Source organism: Ricinus communis, chromosome 7 (assembly GCF_019578655.1).
Source record: "Ricinus communis isolate WT05 ecotype wild-type chromosome 7, ASM1957865v1, whole genome shotgun sequence".
Taxonomy (NCBI): domain Eukaryota; kingdom Viridiplantae; phylum Streptophyta; class Magnoliopsida; order Malpighiales; family Euphorbiaceae; genus Ricinus; species Ricinus communis.
Genome location: NC_063262.1, coordinates 24429323 through 24451478, shown reverse-complemented (window position 1 = coordinate 24451478; position 22156 = coordinate 24429323). Strand labels below are relative to the sequence as shown.

At 28.6% G+C, this 22156-nt stretch overlaps 3 protein-coding genes across 3 annotated transcripts in view; 2 read left to right on the top strand and 1 right to left on the bottom strand.

Annotated features, from left to right (window-relative positions):
• The window catches only part of LOC8262764 (B3 domain-containing transcription factor ABI3), a gene marked incomplete at its 5' end in the record, with an annotated part of 32827 nt that extends 12477 nt beyond the window's left edge, over positions 1-20350 (bottom strand). Inside the window, 2 exon segments of the mRNA NM_001323705.1 lie at positions 12871-12882; positions 20335-20350. Of these exon segments, the coding sequence (NP_001310634.1) occupies positions 12871-12882; positions 20335-20350 (28 nt within the window).
• LOC8262767 (acanthoscurrin-2) lies at positions 6550-7249 on the top strand. The gene has a single exon (XM_002521094.4). It carries the CDS (start codon positions 6646-6648, stop codon positions 7033-7035), a length of 390 nt encoding a protein of 129 aa, XP_002521140.1. The 5' UTR covers positions 6550-6645; the 3' UTR covers positions 7036-7249.
• Positions 11476-12351, top strand: LOC8262768 (glycine-rich protein 5). Its single transcript, XM_048376867.1, has one exon. It carries the CDS (start codon positions 11671-11673, stop codon positions 12130-12132), a length of 462 nt encoding a protein of 153 aa, XP_048232824.1. The 5' UTR covers positions 11476-11670; the 3' UTR covers positions 12133-12351.
• Positions 20351-22156: the final 1806 nt, after the last annotated feature.

The window sequence follows — 22156 nt, the reverse complement described above, 5'->3', positions numbered from 1 at the left end:
AGTGTTAATTTTGGGTTGGAGATTATGTCTAGACCCTTTAGACTCACTTTCTTGGTCATTATCAAAACCATCCCCTTTAGACGTTTTAGGCATATCATTCAATAACATAGTTAATTTGTCATCTTGTTTTTGAAATTGTTTTGTCATATGTTCTACTACATCTCTCAATGTATAATCTAAATTTTTCAAAGTCAATGATGGTTCAGATGACATGGTTAAACCAAAAGACTAGGAAAGAAAATAAAAAAAACGTGATCAAGTGTTATACTCTAGAGGCTTCTTATAGTCAAAGGCAAAATAAAAAAAGATCACTCCCTCACGTGTTTCACTCATAAAGAATTGAATTCCTTATAGAAATTAAATCAAATTGTTCTAGTAATCACAAGAACAAGTTTTTCACAACCTCTTAATGTTTATTAATTCTGAAGTTCAATAGAACACTCGTGAATCAATAAAATGAATTATAAGCGTGTGAACAAAACAAGCTTACAACTAATCGAACAAGACTCAATTAACCCAAAAGAAAAGCTTCTTAGGAGAAAACAAACAAAATTACCCAAATCAGAATTTTAAGAATGACGAACAGCTCCAATCAATTAAAAGAATTGCGAAATGAATCAATTCTTCAAGAACTTCCCAACACCAATGGTTAGGGTTAGTTTTCCGTTCCTTTTTTTTTTTTAAATCTGCCCTGGTATGCGGGCAGCAATGAAAATAGTATATTTCTTTTCTTATGATGATGCGAACAGAAATTGAGATGAAATAGAAGACAGACTCTTAATTGAAAAGAAGGTAAACCAACTTACAAATTTGGCTCTGATACCAAATGATACGAACTCGAACCGGATACGTTCAAATACCAAGATAAGTAATAGTGAGAAAATCAAACTGATAAATGCTCTCCCTATTTAAGAGGAAGCACCTTTACCAATAAGTTCGAATTTGTCGCCCCAGAATCTAACTTGAAAGTTTACAATTGATTATGGAACTAACAAACTTAGCAATAGAACTACTAAGCCCTTTATTTATAAATAGATGAAGAATGTTCAAACAACTCAAGAAACTAATAAAAAGTTAATTGATTGATCAAACATGTAGATGTGAAACTAAATCAAACAAGTTAATTTAATCTCAAGAAATTCAATAAGGAACACCTTAAGGATTAAGAGTTAACAACTTAAATAAAACTTCATTCAGAAATGTATATTGATCTTATGTGCTTTAGCCGAAATACATAGCTCTATTTATAGAGTCTTGAAATGATTCTAACCCTAAAAAAGACTAAGAAATAAGCAATAAAGAATCAAACCCTAAAAGACTTCTAATGTGTGGCTGCCTTCTTCTCTAAACATAAGTGGTGGCTGCCCTAGGGTTAGGTGAGACCTCCAATGCTTCTAGAAACCCTAATGTGCGGCCCAATGCTTCTAGAAACCCTAGGAAAACCTGTTGATTTTGATCCTTGATCTTTGACCTTGACATTGTTCCATGACGAGAAGTTTAAGCTTCATTAATAGCAATTAATGTCACTATCTTCAAGGCGTTGTTATCTTCATTAAAAGCATCATCATTAGCCATCTTCAAAATATTCTCCAAGTAAGAATTTAAGGCTTGCTTGAACTTTTTACTCCTTGCTTGTGTCATTGGTCCTCCATAGGCTAATGGATCCATGCTAGTTGACTTAGATGCATCCTTGGTTGCATCAGCCTGGCCTAGAAAAACGGTCCGATGAGGTGGAAAGTGGATGTTGGAATAAGAATAGAATGTTTGGACAATGAGCTGTTTCTGACAGATTTCTAGAATGACAACACTCTAAGATATGGAGTAACATAAATGAATCAAATTGCATATTGAAATGGGCTGAAAAATGGTTGATAGCAATATATATAAAGAGTTAGAACTAATCATGGAAGGATATTTTAGTTGTTTAGTTGTGGAGTTATAGTAATTTTAAAGTTAAACGTGCTTGGTTCGGAAAATTTCAAAATGGTCGACCTTTTGGGAAGTTCTTGAATCCGACAAAGAGACAAAATAGTGAGGCCAGTGTGACCAAAGCAGATAATATCTCATATAATCTGATTCTAGATCGTTACAAATGGTAGAACAAGACTCCTCTAGTAGATGTGTGGTTCGAGGACGAACTAGATATGAAGGTACATGAATGAATCAACTTGCGCATTGAGATGGAACGGAAAATAGTTGATAGCACATGAGGTGTTTTTAGTTGTTTGGCTGTAAAGTTATTTTTAGTTATTTGGCTGTAGAGTTGTAGGAACTCTAAAATTAAACGTGCTTGAATTAGAAAAATTTCAGGATGAGTGACCTCTTTGAATCCGTTAAAGGAACAGGTGAGTGGAAGCTAAAACATAGAATATCTTTATGTGACAAATAAACCAAGCTTTCAGAGTGCTAATGTCATCCTCAATTTATATTGTGCCGATTAAAAGCCTAAAGCTATTTTTAAACACTAGTAAGACCGGGCTGAACTGCAGGGCGGTCTTATGTGCGTAGCTAGATCAGATGTATGTTATACTTAATTAGCCAGACTGAGTCTTAAAAATATTGCATCTCCGAGACTCGTCCTAAAAAATTAAGTGGTTCATTGGGATATTTTGCAAATATTTAATTAGTTATTATAACATACAACTAGATATTTTTTTAGGATGATTTTATTTTAAAATAAAATCAATTAAACAAATTTAATAAACAAGTGATTTTGTCTATAATTAACACGGTAAATTGAAATTATATAAAAAATTTCTTTAAATAAAATAAATCATACTTTATTAATAACTATGTTAAATGATAGATGTCTATTCCATTTTGTAATAAGAGATTTAAGTAATAAAACTGTAGGATACATCATTAAACTATTCACATAATGAATCATTTCACTTATCATTTTCCAAATAAGAATATCTTAAGTGCAATTTCAGTTAAATAGTCGTACGAATATCTAAACCTATAAATAGTTGTACATCTGACAGTATAGTTAATACTTAATAAGAAAGATTACCTACATGAAAGACTAATTATAAAACGTCTAATCCAAAAATCAAAGAAAAAGAAACTAGGATGCGGTGGATGAAATTGGGCAATGAAGGGGTGGACATGAACAGATTTAGAAATAGATAGCTGAGAGATAGTAATAATAATGCCAAGCAAACTTTCTGACAAAGCATTTAACTCATAGGCACAACAGCCCTTTGCACACTGCAATCTTCCAGCAAATTCTATCTATCAATGAGCAAGCAAGCTGTCATCCTTATACACCAACAGCCTCTCTCTCTCTCTCTCTCTCTGCATGTGCATAAACATGTAGCTGGTGGGACAGCTATGGTTGAGATCTTTCTTTAAAGTTGCAGATTAAAAAAAAAAAAACATACCAGGTTAAGGTGGGTGAGAAAAGAAAGCAAATTCCTTTTCGAATGTATTTAATTTAAGAATATGTCAAATTACTCCGGCGATATGCTTCACTTCAAGCGTTACAGGGTTGTTGTAACAGGTTAAACGAGTCATGGATTAAATTTTACTATAGGTCCATGATCCGAACATGCCCTAGGGTGCTTCACAATTGATTTCAAAGAAAGTAAAGTACTGTGCAACCCTTCCTTGCATGTATATAACCCAAAGGACAGAAAATGCTATTCTCCTTTACTGTAGTGTTGCATTTTAGCTCCCGTCGGGTCATATTTGAGGCATGTCATGTTGGACAATCATACATAGAGTTGCAGAATTGAGAGATTCCAGCTCTACCACTTTATCTCTTTTTGATTAATCTCCATTTCTTTTTTAAGACTTAAATACTGGCTATGGACTTTGAAATCTAACTCAAGTTGTACAGAGTTACTTTTTAAAATGAGAAGTATAAATTCAAGTCTTTTTTTTTGTGCACTAAATAAATTTTTGCTTTTATGACGAGTGCAATGAAATGATATCCTTATATTATATAGTTTATAATTTATTGTGCTCCGATATATTGCTTTTTTTGTTGAAGTACCTCCTTCCTATAAAATAATATATTTGCTATGTATATGATGGCAGAAAATTATTCCTTACTACTCATTATAAAATTAACAGCCCCATTTGGACTGTTAGATCAATTTGGGTTGATGATAAAAGAAGAGACTCCCAACTCAAGTTAGACCATTCTCATATATACTCCCAATTAATTGTCTTGATCCACTGTCATGGAATTACATTTTCAGTACTTAAATATCCAACTACCAACATTTATATCCTTGTTTGGGAATCTCCATCAAGCCTTTTAACCGGGTTAATTGCTTGAATGTTTTAATTTAATCTTTCACTTTATTTTAGATTCAATACTAGATCTTAATATATATTAATTTAGTGTCTAAATTATAATTTAATTTTCTCGATAGATGTTATTTTATTTTTTTAATCAATTTTTAGTGACGTGACACTGTAATTATAAGTGGTTGCCACTGATGTGATTTGAATAATAAAAGTTTTTATCAAATTTAATCCTAATTACAAATAAAAAGCGTAAAACCCAACAAATGAAACAAAGCAGAAAAAAACCCAAATGAGAGATTATATTAAACATTGATTCACTAAGTGAAACTCATCCATATGTTTGACATTCAAAGAAACAAAACGCATGAATTTGCATCAATCCATGATGTTTTTAACATAGCAACTTCTTGGCAGCTATAATTAAGAACAAAAATTTAGTATTCCATTTTCCAAAATAACGATTTGGTGATGAACGAACATTCAATCTTCAATAGAAATTGACAAAGAGTTTGATATTTTAATGGAAAGCAATAAGCAAGGGGTGAGAAGAAAGAAGAGGTAGATGTGTGTAAAGTGAAAAATTAAGGTTTAAAGTAAAGCTAAAGTTAATTAAATTAGAATCGACTAGGATGTGTATACTTTTTGTTATACAAATAATATGGATTATAAGTGGCAGCCATGTATAGCTTCGACTGCCACACTATTAAAATTGATCAGTAAATAGAAAAAACACTAATCGATGAAATTGAATTAAAATATAAATACTAAATTGATAAAGTATAAAGTTTGATAATATTCAAGCAATTAATCTCTTTTAACTTTTGCATATATTGGAATTTGGAACCCCAACTACATAAATGGAAGGCCAACATGATTAACTTTCAATAAGAGAATTACATATAGTGAAAAGTGTTATATTTGATTTATTTTGGACGGTAAGGTTAAAGAATAAATTATCTCTGCAAAAAAAACTCTAGCGGGCTTTTCTCTTTTTTCTCTTATTTTTCTTTTTATCTTTCATCAACATTTTATTTTTTGATCCACCGATCACTTTTAGATCGGTGGGGTCTTTTTTTTTTATTATTATTAATTAATTTTATAAATAAATTTTAGTATTTTTTTAAGAGTTTTGTAGTTCTCCATTATGAGATTTTAAATTCTTTTATTATAGGAGTTTTATAGTCCTCTATTATCGGATTATTAAGTTTTCTTTCTATACAAGTGATGAAAATAAAAATGAAATTAAATATGATATTCAGCAATCCGACTCAGTAAAAAATATTTACAAAGTCGATATATAGTTTAGTGCCACCGAATGAAGTGTTTTTTATGCAGAATTGCAATCTACTGATTCATCAATACGATTGATGATTATTAAAAATACTTTACATGTATTTTTTAATGTTTGATGTTTATTTTTATCTTTTATATCAAGATGTATTTATCAATTCTCATTAATGGAATATCTATATTTCTTCTAAAAAAGAGAAAGTTGGAAAATGAAACCGAGTCAAGGCTACCAACTTAAAGAAAATGAAGATCTTTCTCCTATTAGTGACTTTGGGTTCTTAAAAATAAATTTTACTTTGTAAATAACCATCATTGGATCATGAAGAGCACTCTCATCCTGCGAATAGGAAAAAATTAAAAATCTTTCTAATGATTTAGTGCTAATAAATATAAATTGTTAGCAAATTTTATTTTCAAACTTTTGTATTGAGAGTGTTAAGACCAAAAGTTAAATAAAATTCTACATTAATTATAAGTGTACCCATCAAAACAAGACCATTTCTTGAAGACGATGCCACCAGGAGATTCTTGCAAAAGAGTTGATTAATTACTCGTACTGCTCAAACTTTGTCTAATTAAATTGTATATATTAGCATAAAAGTATATATATAAATATACCCACAAATATTTATTTGTTAATTAAACTCAGAGTTAATTTTCAAACTAAAATTATCAGTAAGTGCACTAATAGATTCCAAATAATTATTCACAAATAGTATTTCCTTTTGATCAATAGTGGCAAGATTTATTTCCCTTCACATATGATTTCATCCTCTCCATCTCAAGAGAGAAAAGAAAAGATAAAAAGCTAGATTACTTTATGTATTCATCCATTTCTTATGTCTCCCATTAGTTCTCCTTCATAATCTTGAGATCTGTAATAAATTCTATAGACAATATATATCTACTCCCATCTTTGAAGAGGCGAGAGACCATATGGATTCATTTAATGCAATTTAATACAATAAACAGTCCCCCACAACCGGATTCTTACTATAAAATGTCATCCGGACCATGGCAGAAAGTATAGCAGAAGATCGCTGATAACCTTTCAGAGAATTTGTACGATCGATTGAGAGTAATATATATCAGATCAAAATGGCAAGGTGGCATTACATTCTTGTACTTGTTGTTCTTTCAGTTGCTCATGATGCAGCTGCAAGAAATGTGCCTAAAGAAAGCACTAATGCAGTTGGCCTCGATGACGAAAAGAATTTCATTGTATATGGTGGGATAGGTGGTTTTGCTGGTGTTGGTGGTGCTGGTGGTGGTGGTGGTCTTGGAGGTCTTGGTGGGCTCGGCGGTGGTTCTGGACTTGGTGGAGGCATTGGTGGTGATGGTCTTGGTGGCGGCATTGGTGGTGGCGGTATTGGTGGCGGCGGTATTGGTGGCAACATTGGTGGACTTGGTGGAAGTATTGGCGGTGGTATCGGTGGCGGTAAAGGAGATTGTGCTGATGGTGGTGCTGGTTCTCTTCTTCATCCTTGATTACGCTTCATGCATGCATGGGGTTAATTTTATGTTCAGTTACGTACTACTTTGATCATATATGTTACTTTGTTTTGGAAGTTTTGTATTTCAGATGGTGTATTTTCAGTTTTATGAGTCATTATTTGCTTTGTTATGTACTGGAATTTGGTTGAGAAGTTTGTAATTTTGTTCATTATAATTTCGTAAAATATATGTTTTTTTATTTTTCTTAGTACGTCTTTCTTTAAGTGTGATTGAAGTTCTTGAACACAGTAGATCAAATTGTGAATGTGATGTCATCTCTCTTTTTTATGGTTTTTTTGGACGGCAGTGGGCAAGGGTGGCTGTTTTGGCATTCCCTTTCTTATGTAAATGTTATATTTTCTTCTGTTTAACCTCTAATTCATGTGTTAGTGTTCATAGTTCTGATGTCAGGGTTACTCTTTTCTGGACTTCAAAATGTGGCTTTGTCCACCCGTCGAGCTTGCTGGAGTTTCGTTTGACGAATTTGAGTAAGAAAAAGGAAAAGTGGTTGGAGTTGTAGTGGAAAGAAGGCAGTGGTGGATCCTATATAGATCGATTGGCATGACTGATTCACTCTTCCAAAGCTAAAGGAAGTGTGGTGGTTGTCGTGGCTTATTGTTATTTTAAACCTTGTTTTTCTTGTTTGATGCTTTGCTTCGAGTCATGAGAGTATTCGGCTGATTGGGTGCTACAGAAAGAAATACGTTGTGATTTCTCATCTCTTCTATCCATGGAAAGCAGAAGGATGATCTCCGCCAACGTGTGTGTTTTTCAGGCTCCAAATTGCATTTTTATATACGCTAGATTTTTTTTTTCTTAAATCAGGGCTTATGCATTTTTATTATTTATCAAATTTATAATATAATATAATAGTAGTTTTTCTATATAATACATTACCGTTATTATTATTTTAATTATAAAATCAGGTTGATAGATATAATTTAAAAAGAAAATTTAAAATTTAATATTAATTAGTAATATTTTAAAAATAATAAAAACTAACTATTTTAAATATATTTTTTAATTTTTTTAAAATTTTATTAGTGTAATAATATATAAATATTTTTAAATATTTATTAATTAATTCTACATTATATGAATTAATACTATCAATATAATTGATATTACTATTTTTAGATTAAAATTTATTATACAATAAAAAATTAATTTATTATTGAATATAATATAAAATATTATTTTAGATATTATTTTTTTAGAATTAGAATTATTATCTAATTAAAAGATTAATTTATTAGTTAATATAATATTAAAATATAATTAATATACTATTTCTTATAATAGAATTAATATACTATTTCTTATAATAGAATTAATACTATTATTTGATTAGAAAACTATTTATTAGTTAATATAATATTAAAATATAATTAATATTTTATTTTTTAAGGATAGAATTATTATTTAATTAGGAATGTAACTTATTAATTAATAAATTAATAGAGATAATTATAAAACCATATATCAGCTTGAATTTCATGTGTCAAAAATAAATACATATGTCAAAATAAAAAATTTATCACATGTCAAAAGTTAATTAAATAACATTTCTAAAAAATTATATAATAAAAATAATATTTTTTATTAATTTTAAAATATTTTTCAAAAGTTTAATAAAAAAATATATATATATGGATGATAAGTCTAAGTTCATCAATTTGACCCTTGTAGTCTTAGTAGGGTAATTACTTCTTTGTACTCCAATTTTTCTTGTGAAGTTTTCAGATGTTTGAAAAAAGAAAAAAGAAAAGAGAAAATCAATGTCATCTCTTACACTGTGCGACTGAATTTCCATTAGTGCACTAGCAAAACAGTGACTGTGAAGGTAATTAATTTCCAGTATTAAAAATTTGAATTTTATTCATTAAAAAATATTTTAATTTTAATATTTTAATTTTTACTTTTTTTTATATATTTTTTTTCTATCTATTGTTTTTAAAAACTAGTTATAGAGAAGAAATAATAAATTATAAGAAAGAAAATAAAAAGTAAAAGAAGAAAAAAAAAAAAAAAAAAGCTATGTTGAAATCTCCTTAAGGAGTTGCATCTTTCGGCAATACTTAGTTCTAAAGATTTTGATGAGAGATTTGTAAAATTTAAAATTGATTGATTGTGATGATAATTGTGCTTAATTTTTTACACGTAAACATATAAGATTTAAGCTCATGTGTAACTTTATAACTTTTCTATTAATTTATTAATTACTAAATTACACTCCTAATTATACACTTATTCTAATCATAAAAAATAACATATTAATTATATTTTAATATTATATTAATTAATAAATAGTTTCTTAATTAAATAATGATATTAACTCTATCCTAAAAGTTAGCATATTAATTATATTTTAATATTATATTAACTAAAAAAATTAAATTTTTAATTAAATAATAATTGTAATTCTAGAAAATAACATCTTAGATTATATTTCTAATATTAAATTCAATAATAAAAGAATTTTTAATTATATAATAAATTTTTAATTCTAAAAATAGTAATATCAATTAAGTTATATAATACTAAAACTAATTAATAAATATTTCTAAAATAATTTTTGATAGGAAAATTATAATAGCCTGATGGGAAAACCCAAAGGGTGGGTAGTGTTATAATGATAGGACAATTCTAGAGCGAGTGAGTTTGAAGAGAAAGGACGCTTTTATTTTTTATTTATTTTGCTGGGTTGTACTTCCTTACAAAATTTAATTTATGGACTTATTGAGTGTCTATTTAACGTTGAATTAATTCCATATAGTCTCATCACTTATCAATTTTCTGAGTACCAAAATCATTTGTGGAAAGATAGTTTTGGCCGGCCTTCTCCTAGTGGTGCTTGTAATTTGGTTATGCTTATGTGAGCCACGTTCTCATTTTTGAGATGAAAATTTTAGAAAAAAGAAAACCAGAAATTTCCATAGTCAAACATGGGCCAAGTACGTATTGGCAAATCATAAATAGAGATGGTAAAGAAATAAAAGTTCCTGCCGAGCAATCAGTGCACATAAGTAAGCAGTAATAAATCAGAGATAGTACATCGATACATTTCTTCCAACCACTTGTCATCGTTCCAATAGCTACCAAAACTTTTCTGCTCATGGAAATGGCCATTTAGCATCAATGCATGTCTAGTCTGCCTATTGGATAGCTGCCCTTTTATGAATTTCTCTTAATTCAGATCAAGAAAATAGCAGTAAGAGTTTTTCTTTTTTAAGCTAAAATTGAGTTGTTCGTCGTAGAATTTCAACATAATAATATGAAAATTTTAACGCCCTTATAAGACAAAGGCTAGTTCATTATGCGCTCGAGGCATGTACGTAGAATTGTAGGGGATTTTCTTTTTTACCCGTTACAAACATATATTTTCATCTCTAAATCCATAACTAATCGATACATATTTATTAATTTTAGTGTAATAAAATATATATTAATCAAATTTTTTTTATCTAAGTTTAATGTATACATCATAACTAATAGGTTAATGACATGTATGTATAAATATTTTATACTTTTATATTAGATGATTAATGTATATTCTATCATTTAAAACTAATGAATATATGACAATCATCTATTGTTTTAGTGTATAAGCGAGGACATACACCAAGCTTGTATGAGAATTTTTCATATTAATCATTCAATGTCAATATATAAAGAAAAATTCTTACTTAAGCTTGGTGTATATACCACAATAAAAATGAGAGTGTTTATATTTTGGTATTGAATGATGGACACATATTTTATTATATTATTTAAACTTAATAAATATATGTCAATTATCTATTGTTTAGTATATAGATAGAGACATAAATCAAGCCTGGACAAAAATGTAAAATATTTATATATACTCTCACTTTCTATTTATTGCAGTATATACAACTCAGGGAAAAGATTATCCAATTTATAATTTCTTTTAAAAGACCTCTGGGGCTTAATTGTAAAATTATCGTACTGCAAGATTTTATATGTTAATTCTCTTTGTTCTACGAAAAGTTTGAAGGGCCTTTATAAGAAAACTTCCTAGGTGCTTTGATTTTAATAAGGTAGACGTAAAGCTAACTCACACCAAATGCATAAGTTCTCATATTATCAGATTTTAGCGGTGAGACATTTTATAGCGAACTAATTCACACCAAATGCATAAGTTCATCTTTCTGATTTAGTACATAATGTCCATATGGGTAACTTTCTTACCATCAAGTCTAAACCTTAATAAGATTATGACACTACAAACATGTTGGAGTTTAATGAGTAGGTTGAGTCTGCCATTTAATTATGTGGCTGCCAGTACTTCTGCCTTTGACTGCGCTGATAACAACTGATTCCTCTCTAATTTTGTTATGCTAAGAGAGACATTAAAACCTTCTAGCTGAATCCATTCAAAAGATTTAAAACAAAAAAGAAAAGGAAAGAAAGAAAGAAAAAAAAGAGTGTAAAAACTCGGCCTATAAAATTTGAGAGAGAGCTAAACCCTAAACTTGTATTTAACTTCATTTACTTCTTACAACTGTTCCCACCGGCTCCATTTGCCTTTATAAAGCCCGTCTTCCAACACACTGAGAGATACACCAAGAAAGAACAACAACAACAAAATAAGAAAAGAGAAGAAAAATGGCGAGGTGGTTTGTTAGTATTATGCTAGTGCTCGCAGTGGTGCACGCTAGTGCAAGAAATGTGCCTACTACAACAACAACAACTACTACTACTACTACTACTACCAAGAATAAGCCAAGTGATGCTGGTCTTAATGACCAAAAGAACTTCATCTCTTATGGTGGTGTTGGTGGCTACGCTGGTCTTGGTGGCAATGGGCTTCCATTCGGTGGCGTTGGTGGACTCGGTGGAGTTACTGGCCTAGGTGGTACTGGTGGTATTGGTGGTTATGGCGGTGTTGGTGGTGGGCCTGGAGGCTTGGGAGGTGGTGTTGGTGGTCTCGGTGGACTTGGTGGCGGTGCTGGAGGCGGTGTTGGTGGTGGTGTTGGTGGCGGTGTTGGTGGCGGTGTTGGTGGGGGTGCTGCTGGTGGACTTGGTGGTACTGTTGGTGGTGGAAGTGGGGTCCTTCCTTACCCTTGAAAGAATGTCCTGTACATTCATATTCCTGCTGCATCTGTAGTGTGGAAGAGTAGTTTATGCATGGCAATTATGTTAGTTGTTTGAGAGTTTATGCTCTTTGTTTGATATAAGTATGTTTTCGTTTGTGTTTCAGGATTTTAATTGCTCTTCGTTTGTCTTAAGTTAATTACTTTTTCATTATTACGTCTAATTAATGAATAGTTCTTCTCTTTTCCTTTTCACATAGAGCATGATTCTCTTTAATTATGAGCAACAATTAAGGACATTAAGCTTACATGTACCGATTAACACATAATCATTATCTAAGCCCTCCTTTGAAACATTTCATTTAACTCCTTCACTGACATTTTCTTTTGGCTGAAAATAGAATGAATAAATGTTTGACCAAACTTGCTTCAATTTGAATTCTAAAATTTGGATTTAAAATGGCAAGAAATTTTTTTAATTTAACTAAAATCTTAAATTTAAATATTGAACATATAATTATTTTAAAATATTTTAAGATAAATAGTCTGTCGGGCAAAAAGGAAAAGAAGTGTATATTAATTTTTCCATGCAATGCAGTATGTGATAAGATTTTGGTTCTCATATTTCTAAGTCAGTTCTTTAACTGGCCAAACCCTACGCTCTGCACTTCATTAATTGGGAAAAGAAAAAGAAATGTCAAAAAATGTTGGTTGGTGTCTATAATTAATATTGAAACATATAAAGTGAGTTCATCTAACCTCCGTTGTCAACTCAAGCAAAAACCCTACTGTTGTAATTTATTAGCTTTTCAATATATAATCAATAAATATTTAAATCAAATTGACAAGTCTGAGATGCAGTCATAATTATGAAAGGCTACTCTCTCTGCTCATTCTCAATTTATTTGTAAATTAAGAAAAAATGCTTTATTAAATTTTAGTTTTGTGTTATTAATTTGCCATCATTAAGTGTTTATGTGTAACAGCGATTTGTCAATGGCCCTTTCTTCTTAAATTGAAAAGCAATTTTCCTTTATTCAGTCAATGCCCTCACTCCTGTTCACTTCCATAGATAGAACCCTCCAATGCTTTTCAAAAGAAGAAACTCAGAAAATATATGCGGATGCTACTTTAGGAATTGAACTTGGGTTTTCAGAATTTATGTTACAGCTGACATTTTAAGTTTTAACTTGAGAAGTTAATTGTGTTAAATGTTTTTAATGGATTTATGTAATACTTAGAAAACATATAAAAAGAATTATCTTGCCATTTACTTTTTTTGTTTCTGGGGATAAATTGAGATATTGTTATCGTTACCATTTTAAGGATTTTGATATAGTACTGTTATGGGCAATATTCCTGATGTCCCATTGACATGTTAGAAATGTGAATGTTATGTTTGCTTCTATTAATAATGTTGGGTTTAAATAGTTAATAATGTAAATCACATACCTGATTAATCAACATTAGAATAATATATCTTAAATTACTAACAGTAATAACCACATATCTCAATCTCTCATAAAAATACTGTACTTGTTATATTTTTTCCTAAATATTAATAAAATATATATATAGAGATAGCCGACCTGAGTAAATTCTCAAATTTGAATTCTTCTCCAGTAATAATATTCTATTTAAAATAATTTATTTTAAATCTATCGTATAGAAATATAATAGATTTTTTATTCCTATTTGAGATGGCTATTTATGCATCTCAGTCACATATTCCTAGATTAAATTAGAGCAATCTATAAATTTCTATTATATGTTTAATAATCAAATTGCGTTAGACCAATTTTCTAAATTTGATCTCGTATTAATCAATTGAATTAGGACAATTTATCAAATTGAAATCTACTAGTTAGTACGGGGACTCAAGGTCAACAAAACCAAGAAATTAGAAAAAATCAAATTGAACTGATATGTTAAGTTTGATTTTTGAATATTTTTAAACATTATTTTGGTTTGATTTAATAAAATACAACTAATAATTTAGTATGATTCAATTTTTTATAAACTTGCGACTATAATCAAACCGGTCAAAATGCCCATAAACATTTAAAATATTATACACATACATATATAAAGAAAAATAATTTATTTAAACCTAAAAACGTATTTATTTATGTATTTAAACTTTTTTTTATCACAATCGAATAAAGAATTGCTTAATTATAGATATTTACAGTTAAATTTATAAAAAAAAAAAAAGAAAGAAACCAAACAAGAAAAGATCCAAACCCATCAATGAAAACAAAATGTTTTAGTTTGGCTTGATTCAATTGGAGAAATAAAATTGAAAACAACGCAAATGTAAGTTTTTAATTAAAATTAAACTAAACCGAAGGTTATTGAAGTCTGATTGGGAGTAGGAAGAGAACGAATAATGAGTCGGGGGAGTAATAAGCTATAGTAAAGAGAAATCACCAACCGTGCCTACTGTCTCTGCATACACTTGAAGTCTGTTCAAGAGTGAGCAATAAGCTGTTCTTTTCTTTACTTTAGGCAGCAAATGTGTAGTCACAGATCATGCGTAGGTCCTTTTAAGTTTTCTTTTTTCTTTTTTGGACAGGCAAGCAGTATGTCACGTGGTCATCACTGTCACTTTTAAATCTTCTTCTATAAATCCTCACTAACATGGCACCATATTGATCAATGGACGATTGTATCATTAAATCTCTCTCTCTCTCCCTTCTGAGTGGTTCTTGTAAATCTATGTCACCCCCACTTGAAAGATTCAAGTATATATACATATTAAAAATATTATATACATAGAATTAAATAAAATTTGTAATTATAAGGAAATTATAATTTAATAAAAACTTAAATATTAAAATCTTTCTTTCAGTCTAGTATTTCATATGATCGGTGAAATGATAGAGATTAGAATAAGACAAATAAGTATTTTGTCATATTATATAAATAATATTGATGAGAGAAAATAATATTATAGTAAAATAAAATATAAAATAACATATATTTTTTAAAATTATATATATATAAAATATGCTATATAGAGGAATATTTTTCTAGAGCGACTTATTCCTATTTATAACTGGCTCAAATTGATACCATAATTTTTTATCACTATATAAAAACTATTCATATATAATATATTACTGGCTCAAATGATTTAACTTATACTTTTATTTATAAAAATTAAAAAAATTAAATTAAATTTTATTTATTATTTATTAATAAAAATGTATATATTTTACAGTAAGAAAAATATAAAAAATGTAAAACCCGTCACTGTTGGCCGATAATTATAAGATGCTCTATTCTAAAAAGATAACATTTTCATTTACATATAAATTAAGAAGCTAAAACTTTTCTTATATTAATTGATGACATTAGTTTGTAGTATTCTTTATTAAGATAGCCTTGTTAGACATTTAAGTAATAACTATTAATATTAGTTTTGTAGGATAACTATAAGATTAAATAAAAAGATATAGTATTGCATTAGAATTCGAAATCACATTCAATAAAAATTTATAATATTGAAGCAAGAAATTTTGAAATTTAGTTTTAGATATAACATTGAGACAACAAAAAGAAAAATGAGCTATAAATTGAGACAACAAAAAGAAAAGTATAGCATTTCTTTTTTAATTGTTAGTTAAATGCTTCATTTTTTAAATAGTTGTAAATAGTCATTTGTTTTAGAATGGAGAGAGTTCTCCAATTACCTGAATGGTTGGTACCAACATTTATAAATACGAAAATGACCACTGAGGACTGTGAAATTTTTACTTTTCTGCTCTAATTTGTTATGTGTTTTGTCTTAAAATGACAGTCCACTTCAAGTTTACACATAGGTTAATTAAAGTCCTTTTTCTTTTTTTGTAGTTGATATCATTATTTATTTTTACTAAAATACTTTTTTTTTATAGATATTTTAAGTATCAACTGATCATATAATTTTACTGAAAGAATTTTATGAATAATATTATTAAAATTAATGAGTTTAGTTTTTTTTTGTCTTCTAATTTAACACTATTAATAAAAAAATAATAATATATAATAGTAAAACTTTATATAAACACAAGACACTAAAACTTTATAAATAAATAAAAAGTTGTATAAAAAGACAAAACTAATGATTGTAAATAAAAACACTAAAGAAAATTCTATTACAAAAACCAACAGAAAAAATATAAAGTTTTTAGATACATAGCAAAAACTTCTAATAGGACCACTTCATCATATCATCATTATTTTGTCATTATTTTCATGAATGCAAGTGTGGATAAATAGTAATTAAATTTCTTAGAATCTATTAAATAATAATTTATATTAAAATATTTCATATATATTATACAATTTAGAAAATTAGAAAATAATTAAATATAAAATCGTATTAGAATTGTATACATATTTTAGTTTTATATATATTAAAGAGAAAAGGATCTTAAATCATAATGTCTTACACTTTTATATTGTAAAATTTTAGTATTGTTTATAATCAACTATATAAATTTAATAACAGAAAAATAATATATATAAATGTGAAACTCATAATTTATCAACTTCTACTTATAAATTAAATATGAAAGAAACCAATATCCTTATTTCATTAACTTAAGACTCCTTTTTCCTCGTCCGATGGTAGAGGTCGATCCCTTATCACCTTCGGTGCCTTCTTGTGGTAGCTTTTCCTCGGCCTTTAGAGCTAGTTGATAGGCCACTTTCCACATCCGATGCATCAAGATTTCATCTTGGATTTCTAACCTCAAGCCCTATCAAGCAAGGGATTCTTCATCGGATTCTTTCAAGCCATTGCGAATAAACAATTGGAAGAACTCCGCAAATGTTAGGAGTAGGGGCTTTCTTGTACGCTTCTCTCCCCTCTATCTATCCTTTAAAGCGAAGTGAAACCTTTGGAACAAGCTTTGGGTCTAATCGGAGGGTAGAAATTTCTCCCGCAACCTCGATCGCATCTTGTCCCATGTATTTCACTTTGCCTTTCCGCTCACTTGGACTTGATCTGATCCCACCAAATTAAGGCATGACCAGTGCGAGACAAGCAACTAAATGTTATAGTCTTCTTAGTATTTATAGTATAAAAATTATAGTCTAAGGTTCTTTGTTTTTTTTTTTTTAATTTATTAGAAGTTTAATTGTTCTTGGATCTCATTATAAAATACTAAATTCTAATTAATATTGATTAGCAGTGAAAAGACTTGCATTCTTCTTTTTGTATCACAAATAAATATATTAAATATATCACTTTTTAATTCACAAGATTCTCTGTTTAACTAAATGTGCAACAATAAAATAGTAAATAAAAATAAAATTAACAACAAAATCAAATGAATATATAAAAGAAAAATTGTAGATGAAGAACAACGATAATTACAATAGAAAAAAAGAAAAGAAAGTAAAAGAATTAAAGATAATGAGTTTGGATAAGTTTAAAAAATAAATAATATTTTAAATAATATTTTATAAAATTATGCCTAAAGTATTAATAATGATGTCAAATATAGAAGTTCGTCTTTTTAAAATTAACCTTATTATGTTATGGTCAATAATTGAATCTTGTAATTTAAAAATTTATAATTTTTTTAATATTAGAAAGTCTTTGATTGTAAATTTAGTAGTTATTCTAAATATTTAGATTAACTAATCTAATTAGAAACATACTTTTGTGTAACATTAGAAGTGTTTATGATTCTAAATTTAATAATTTTTTTATTATTATTGAAATATAATAAGTACATATAAAAGTGCAAAAATGAGAAACAAATAAATTAACTTAAAGAATCTTCCTGATTATATAATCTGGTTAATTTAATTATTTATTAACTACATTTATTAATAGATAATATTAATACATTAAATACAAGTCTAACTTTAAAAGTCCGACTCTATTAGAATTTTCAATATTCATTATAAAATAAAATTTTTATTGAATAGTAAAAAAATTAATACTTTATACATAATAGACCATTAAATTTGATAAAAGAAAACATGAAGTCTAAAAGTAACTAAAGATAATATTTCTATTTTTTCTTTTTTTATTGGTAGAATATGATTTTTAATGAAGAAATAGAGTAAGCTATAAAAAATATTATTAGTAAATAATATGAAGAATATATTAAAATAAAAATCTAACTTTATATATAATAAATTATTAAATTTGATTAAAAATCATGAAGTATAGTAATTAAAGATGGCATTCCTGTTGATTTTGTTTTGGTTGAATAGATTTTCTAATGTAAAACTAAAATAAACAAAAAAAAAAAAAAAGAAAGATCTATATAGAAGAAATAATTTTTAGTACTTTTGTATAGAAATTTAGACTATACTGTAAGTAAGTGTGGTATTTATCATCTATAAAAAATTATAGCAGTTGAAATTATAAATGTAAAATAATTCTTATACTAAAAAATAGAATTAAGTTGAATATTTAAATTAAATGGATCGTATTCAGCAAATAAATATATGATGACATGTTTGAAGAAATAAAAAATTTATTTTTATAGATGTAATTTTATATAGTATTATACATTGTCTTATTACTAAAACTAATGAAACTCAACCATGGGCTAGATACAATTTAATAATAATGAAATTTAATTTAGTTCCAAATTTTTTGGCTAACTTCAACGACAGAAGCGATGGATTGGTGATGACATTTAGCGACAAACAAGTATTCCATCGATAAAGCATGGTGTGAAAAAGGAGCTACTTTCAGCCAAACTTAGCAACCACACCCTTCATCGATAAAATTTATTTTTCCAACAGTAGATATAATTAGTATAAATCAAGTTCAATTTGGCCTTAGAACTTTGCAGTCAGGTTCAATCTGACCCTTTTTAACTTTAACTCCTAAACTTTTTAAATATATTCAATTTAGTCATTCTTTTAACGAGTTCTTTGCACGCTTTATAACAAAAGTATAAAGAAAAGGCCAAATTGATTCTGATTACAAAGTTAAAGGGCTAAATTGAGCTCGAACGATAAGTTAAAGGTCCAAATTGAGCCTTATTTTCTTCTAAATTAAAAATTAAAAAATAAATATAAATTTTTTTAATTATCACAAAATAATAAAACATCAAAATCAACTCACCATTGCAGTTGTTATTTTTTCATTACTATCACCACTATTTTTTTTTAAATAAAAAAATATCAACATTAGTACTAGAGAATTTTACTTTTTATCTAAATCTATGTTAATATTCTGGCCCATAGAGTAAGCTAAGGTAGATAATTGTAAACTAGAATAGCACGTTAGCATGTATGTCACTATCTTTACTTGTTTGGTAAGAACTTACGAATAATTTTGGCAGTCTTCCACATATTAATTAATTCAGATATTGAAGCATATGTTAGCTAATTCTTTTTCCTTTTTTGGTGTATATATGTCAGAATTCTTATGAGTGGTAAAATACTTCTTTAAAAGTTTTGATGCAGCTCCATACCCAATTCTCAAATTTGAAATCTTAGTTAAACTAAAAAAAAATCCTAACCGCTCATCTATGCACTATTGGGTCAATTCTTTTTTTCCTTTCAATTTAATTATGGATTGACCATATTCATTTTCTTAAAAAATTTCCTTTAAGTTGATATTCGATTGCACAAACAACTCTTTGGCAGCTCTTACCTGTAAATATATTTTTATCTTCTTCTTTTCTTCTTGCAGTTAATCAAGGGTTGGTTTCTCAAACAGAAATCGTAATTAACGGAAGCTCGTTGTCTCTTATCATATAATTTATGTCAATTTCTTTTTCAAATTAAAATACTTTATCCATTTTTTTACACTTCATTATTCTTTTTCTTTAAATGGTTTGTGCTGTTGTTGCAGTGAATATTCGGTAGAAGAAATGAAAAAAGCGGAAAAAGAAGAGAGAAGAAAAAGGTAAAACCATAAAGATAATTAATTAAAAACACTAAAAAAAGGAGACTTTTAATTAATGGGATACAATAGTTCACCTTAATTAAGAAAGTGTAAAACTTGTCTAATGACCGCTCATTAACATGTCCCCATAAATTTATATATATACACAGCCATATGTAGTAGCTAGCAAAATACAAAAAGGGTTCTTAATTTGAATATTTATTCAACATGAAGATGATCAAATTCTTGTTTGTTTTGGCATTAGCCATGAGTTTCTTTGTTACACCGAATAACTGCAGTGATCTTTCTTATCACGTACATATCATCAACGAAATGAAAAACCACAAGTTCTTGCATGTGCACTGCAAGTCTAAAGACGATGATCTTGGCATTCATCATCTTCAGCATGGGCAACAATATTCTTGGCATTTCAACATAAATATATTTGCTACTACCCTTTTCTGGTGCTACATGTCTCCCGACCATAAACTTCATGCCAGGTTCGATGTCTTCTGGGACGCTAAATATTTGTATGATAGGTGCGGTCCTCATGATTGTTGGTGGGTTGCTAAAGACGATGGAGCTTATTTGAGAAAGCGACCAAACCCTGATGAGTTGCAGCACAGATGGGAAAAGGGCAGGTGGTGAATGCCAAAAAGATTTGACTGAGTTTAGAGCCTGATTGCTGATGTGGCGATTGGAGGTCTCTCTCTCACCTTTTACATATTTTTATTATTATTCAATGTTGTTTTTAATAAATTATTTTGCACCGCATCCTAAATCTAATAATATGTGTATATTTCGACTTGAAAGAAAATTTGAAGTTTGAATTTTATTTTTTCTTATTTTATGTATAAATAAATTGTAACAAGAGTACATTTAATATCTAGCTCAAGTGGTAAGAGAGTGTGCTATTGAAAGTCAGAGATTTTGGATTCGAGTTATTTCTTTCACACTAAATGAATTTTGCATTTATAACAAGTGTCAAGAGATGATTATCCTTTATTGTATAGTTCATGCTTTCTATGAATAAAAAAGAAGATAAGGACAAACGTATTTGAGTGAATTTAGAGGGTGGTTGCTGATGTGGCAATTGAATTTTTCTCCCCTCTTATTTGTTACCCGTTTTTTGTTATTATTATATTAATTTTAATGATAATTATTTTTCTATGTTTGATATTCTGTAATCTTTTCTTATTAATTATTATTTTTAATAAATTATGACAAAAGTATTTGAGCGAATTTGGGGAGTAATTGCTGATGTGGCAACTAGAGGTTTCTCCCCTCTTATTGTCACTCTTCTATTGGAGTATTTCTTTTACACATTTACTATCCCTTTATCTTTATCTTTCTTAATAATGTTGTTTTTAATTTTAATAAATTACAATTCACAGCTTGCTTATATCTGATGAGGCTAGTTAAATTCTTGAATTCATTTTTTCTTTATGCTTTTGCTAATTTGGTTAAACTTAATAAAATGCGACTTATACTTGAATATAAATTTGGAGGGAAAAAGTCAAGGATAGTCTTAAAGCTAATGGACGTTGATAAATGGAGGAGCTAATAAATAATATATAATATTAAAAAATTGAAAGAGAGAATTATAGTCTTCCTTTTATGAAGTTCCAATAATGAATGGAAAATACGAGCTAAATTAAGGGGAGGACTAAGAAATAGCCTAACTAACTAATAGATTTCTAAGATGCTTCACCTTAATTATGAAGTTCCAATAATGAATGGAAAATGCTTCTTAATTAACATATTTCCTGTGGACAATAAATTTATATACCCCATATGTATTAGCTATAAAAGATACAAAGATTTCTTTCAACAATCAACATGATCAAATTCTTGTTCATTTTGGCATTAGGGCTGAGTTTCTTTGTTACACCGAGCAGCTGTGATCCTTATTACGTTCATATCACCAACGAACTGAGCCATAACAAGGTCTTGCATGTGCACTGCAAGTCTAAAGACGATGATCTTGGCATCCATCAGCTTCCCAGGAGCCAACACTATTCTTGGCGTTTCAATTTGAATTTCTTTGCCACTACCCTTTTCTGGTGCTACATGGCTCCGGACAGTAACTCCCATGCAAATTTCAAGGTGTTCTGGAAGAGTGGATATATGGATGACAGATGTGCTGGCCACCATTGTTACTAGGTTGCTAAAGATGATGGAGCTTATTTGAGAAACCCACCAAGACCTG

Bases quoted from the DNA above. Each gene is read 5' to 3' on its own strand.
- LOC8262767 (XM_002521094.4), top strand. From the start codon at position 6,646: ATGGCAAGGTGGCATTACATTCTTGTACTTGTTGTTCTTTCAGTTGCT.
- LOC8262768 (XM_048376867.1), top strand. From the start codon at position 11,671: ATGGCGAGGTGGTTTGTTAGTATTATGCTAGTGCTCGCAGTGGTGCAC.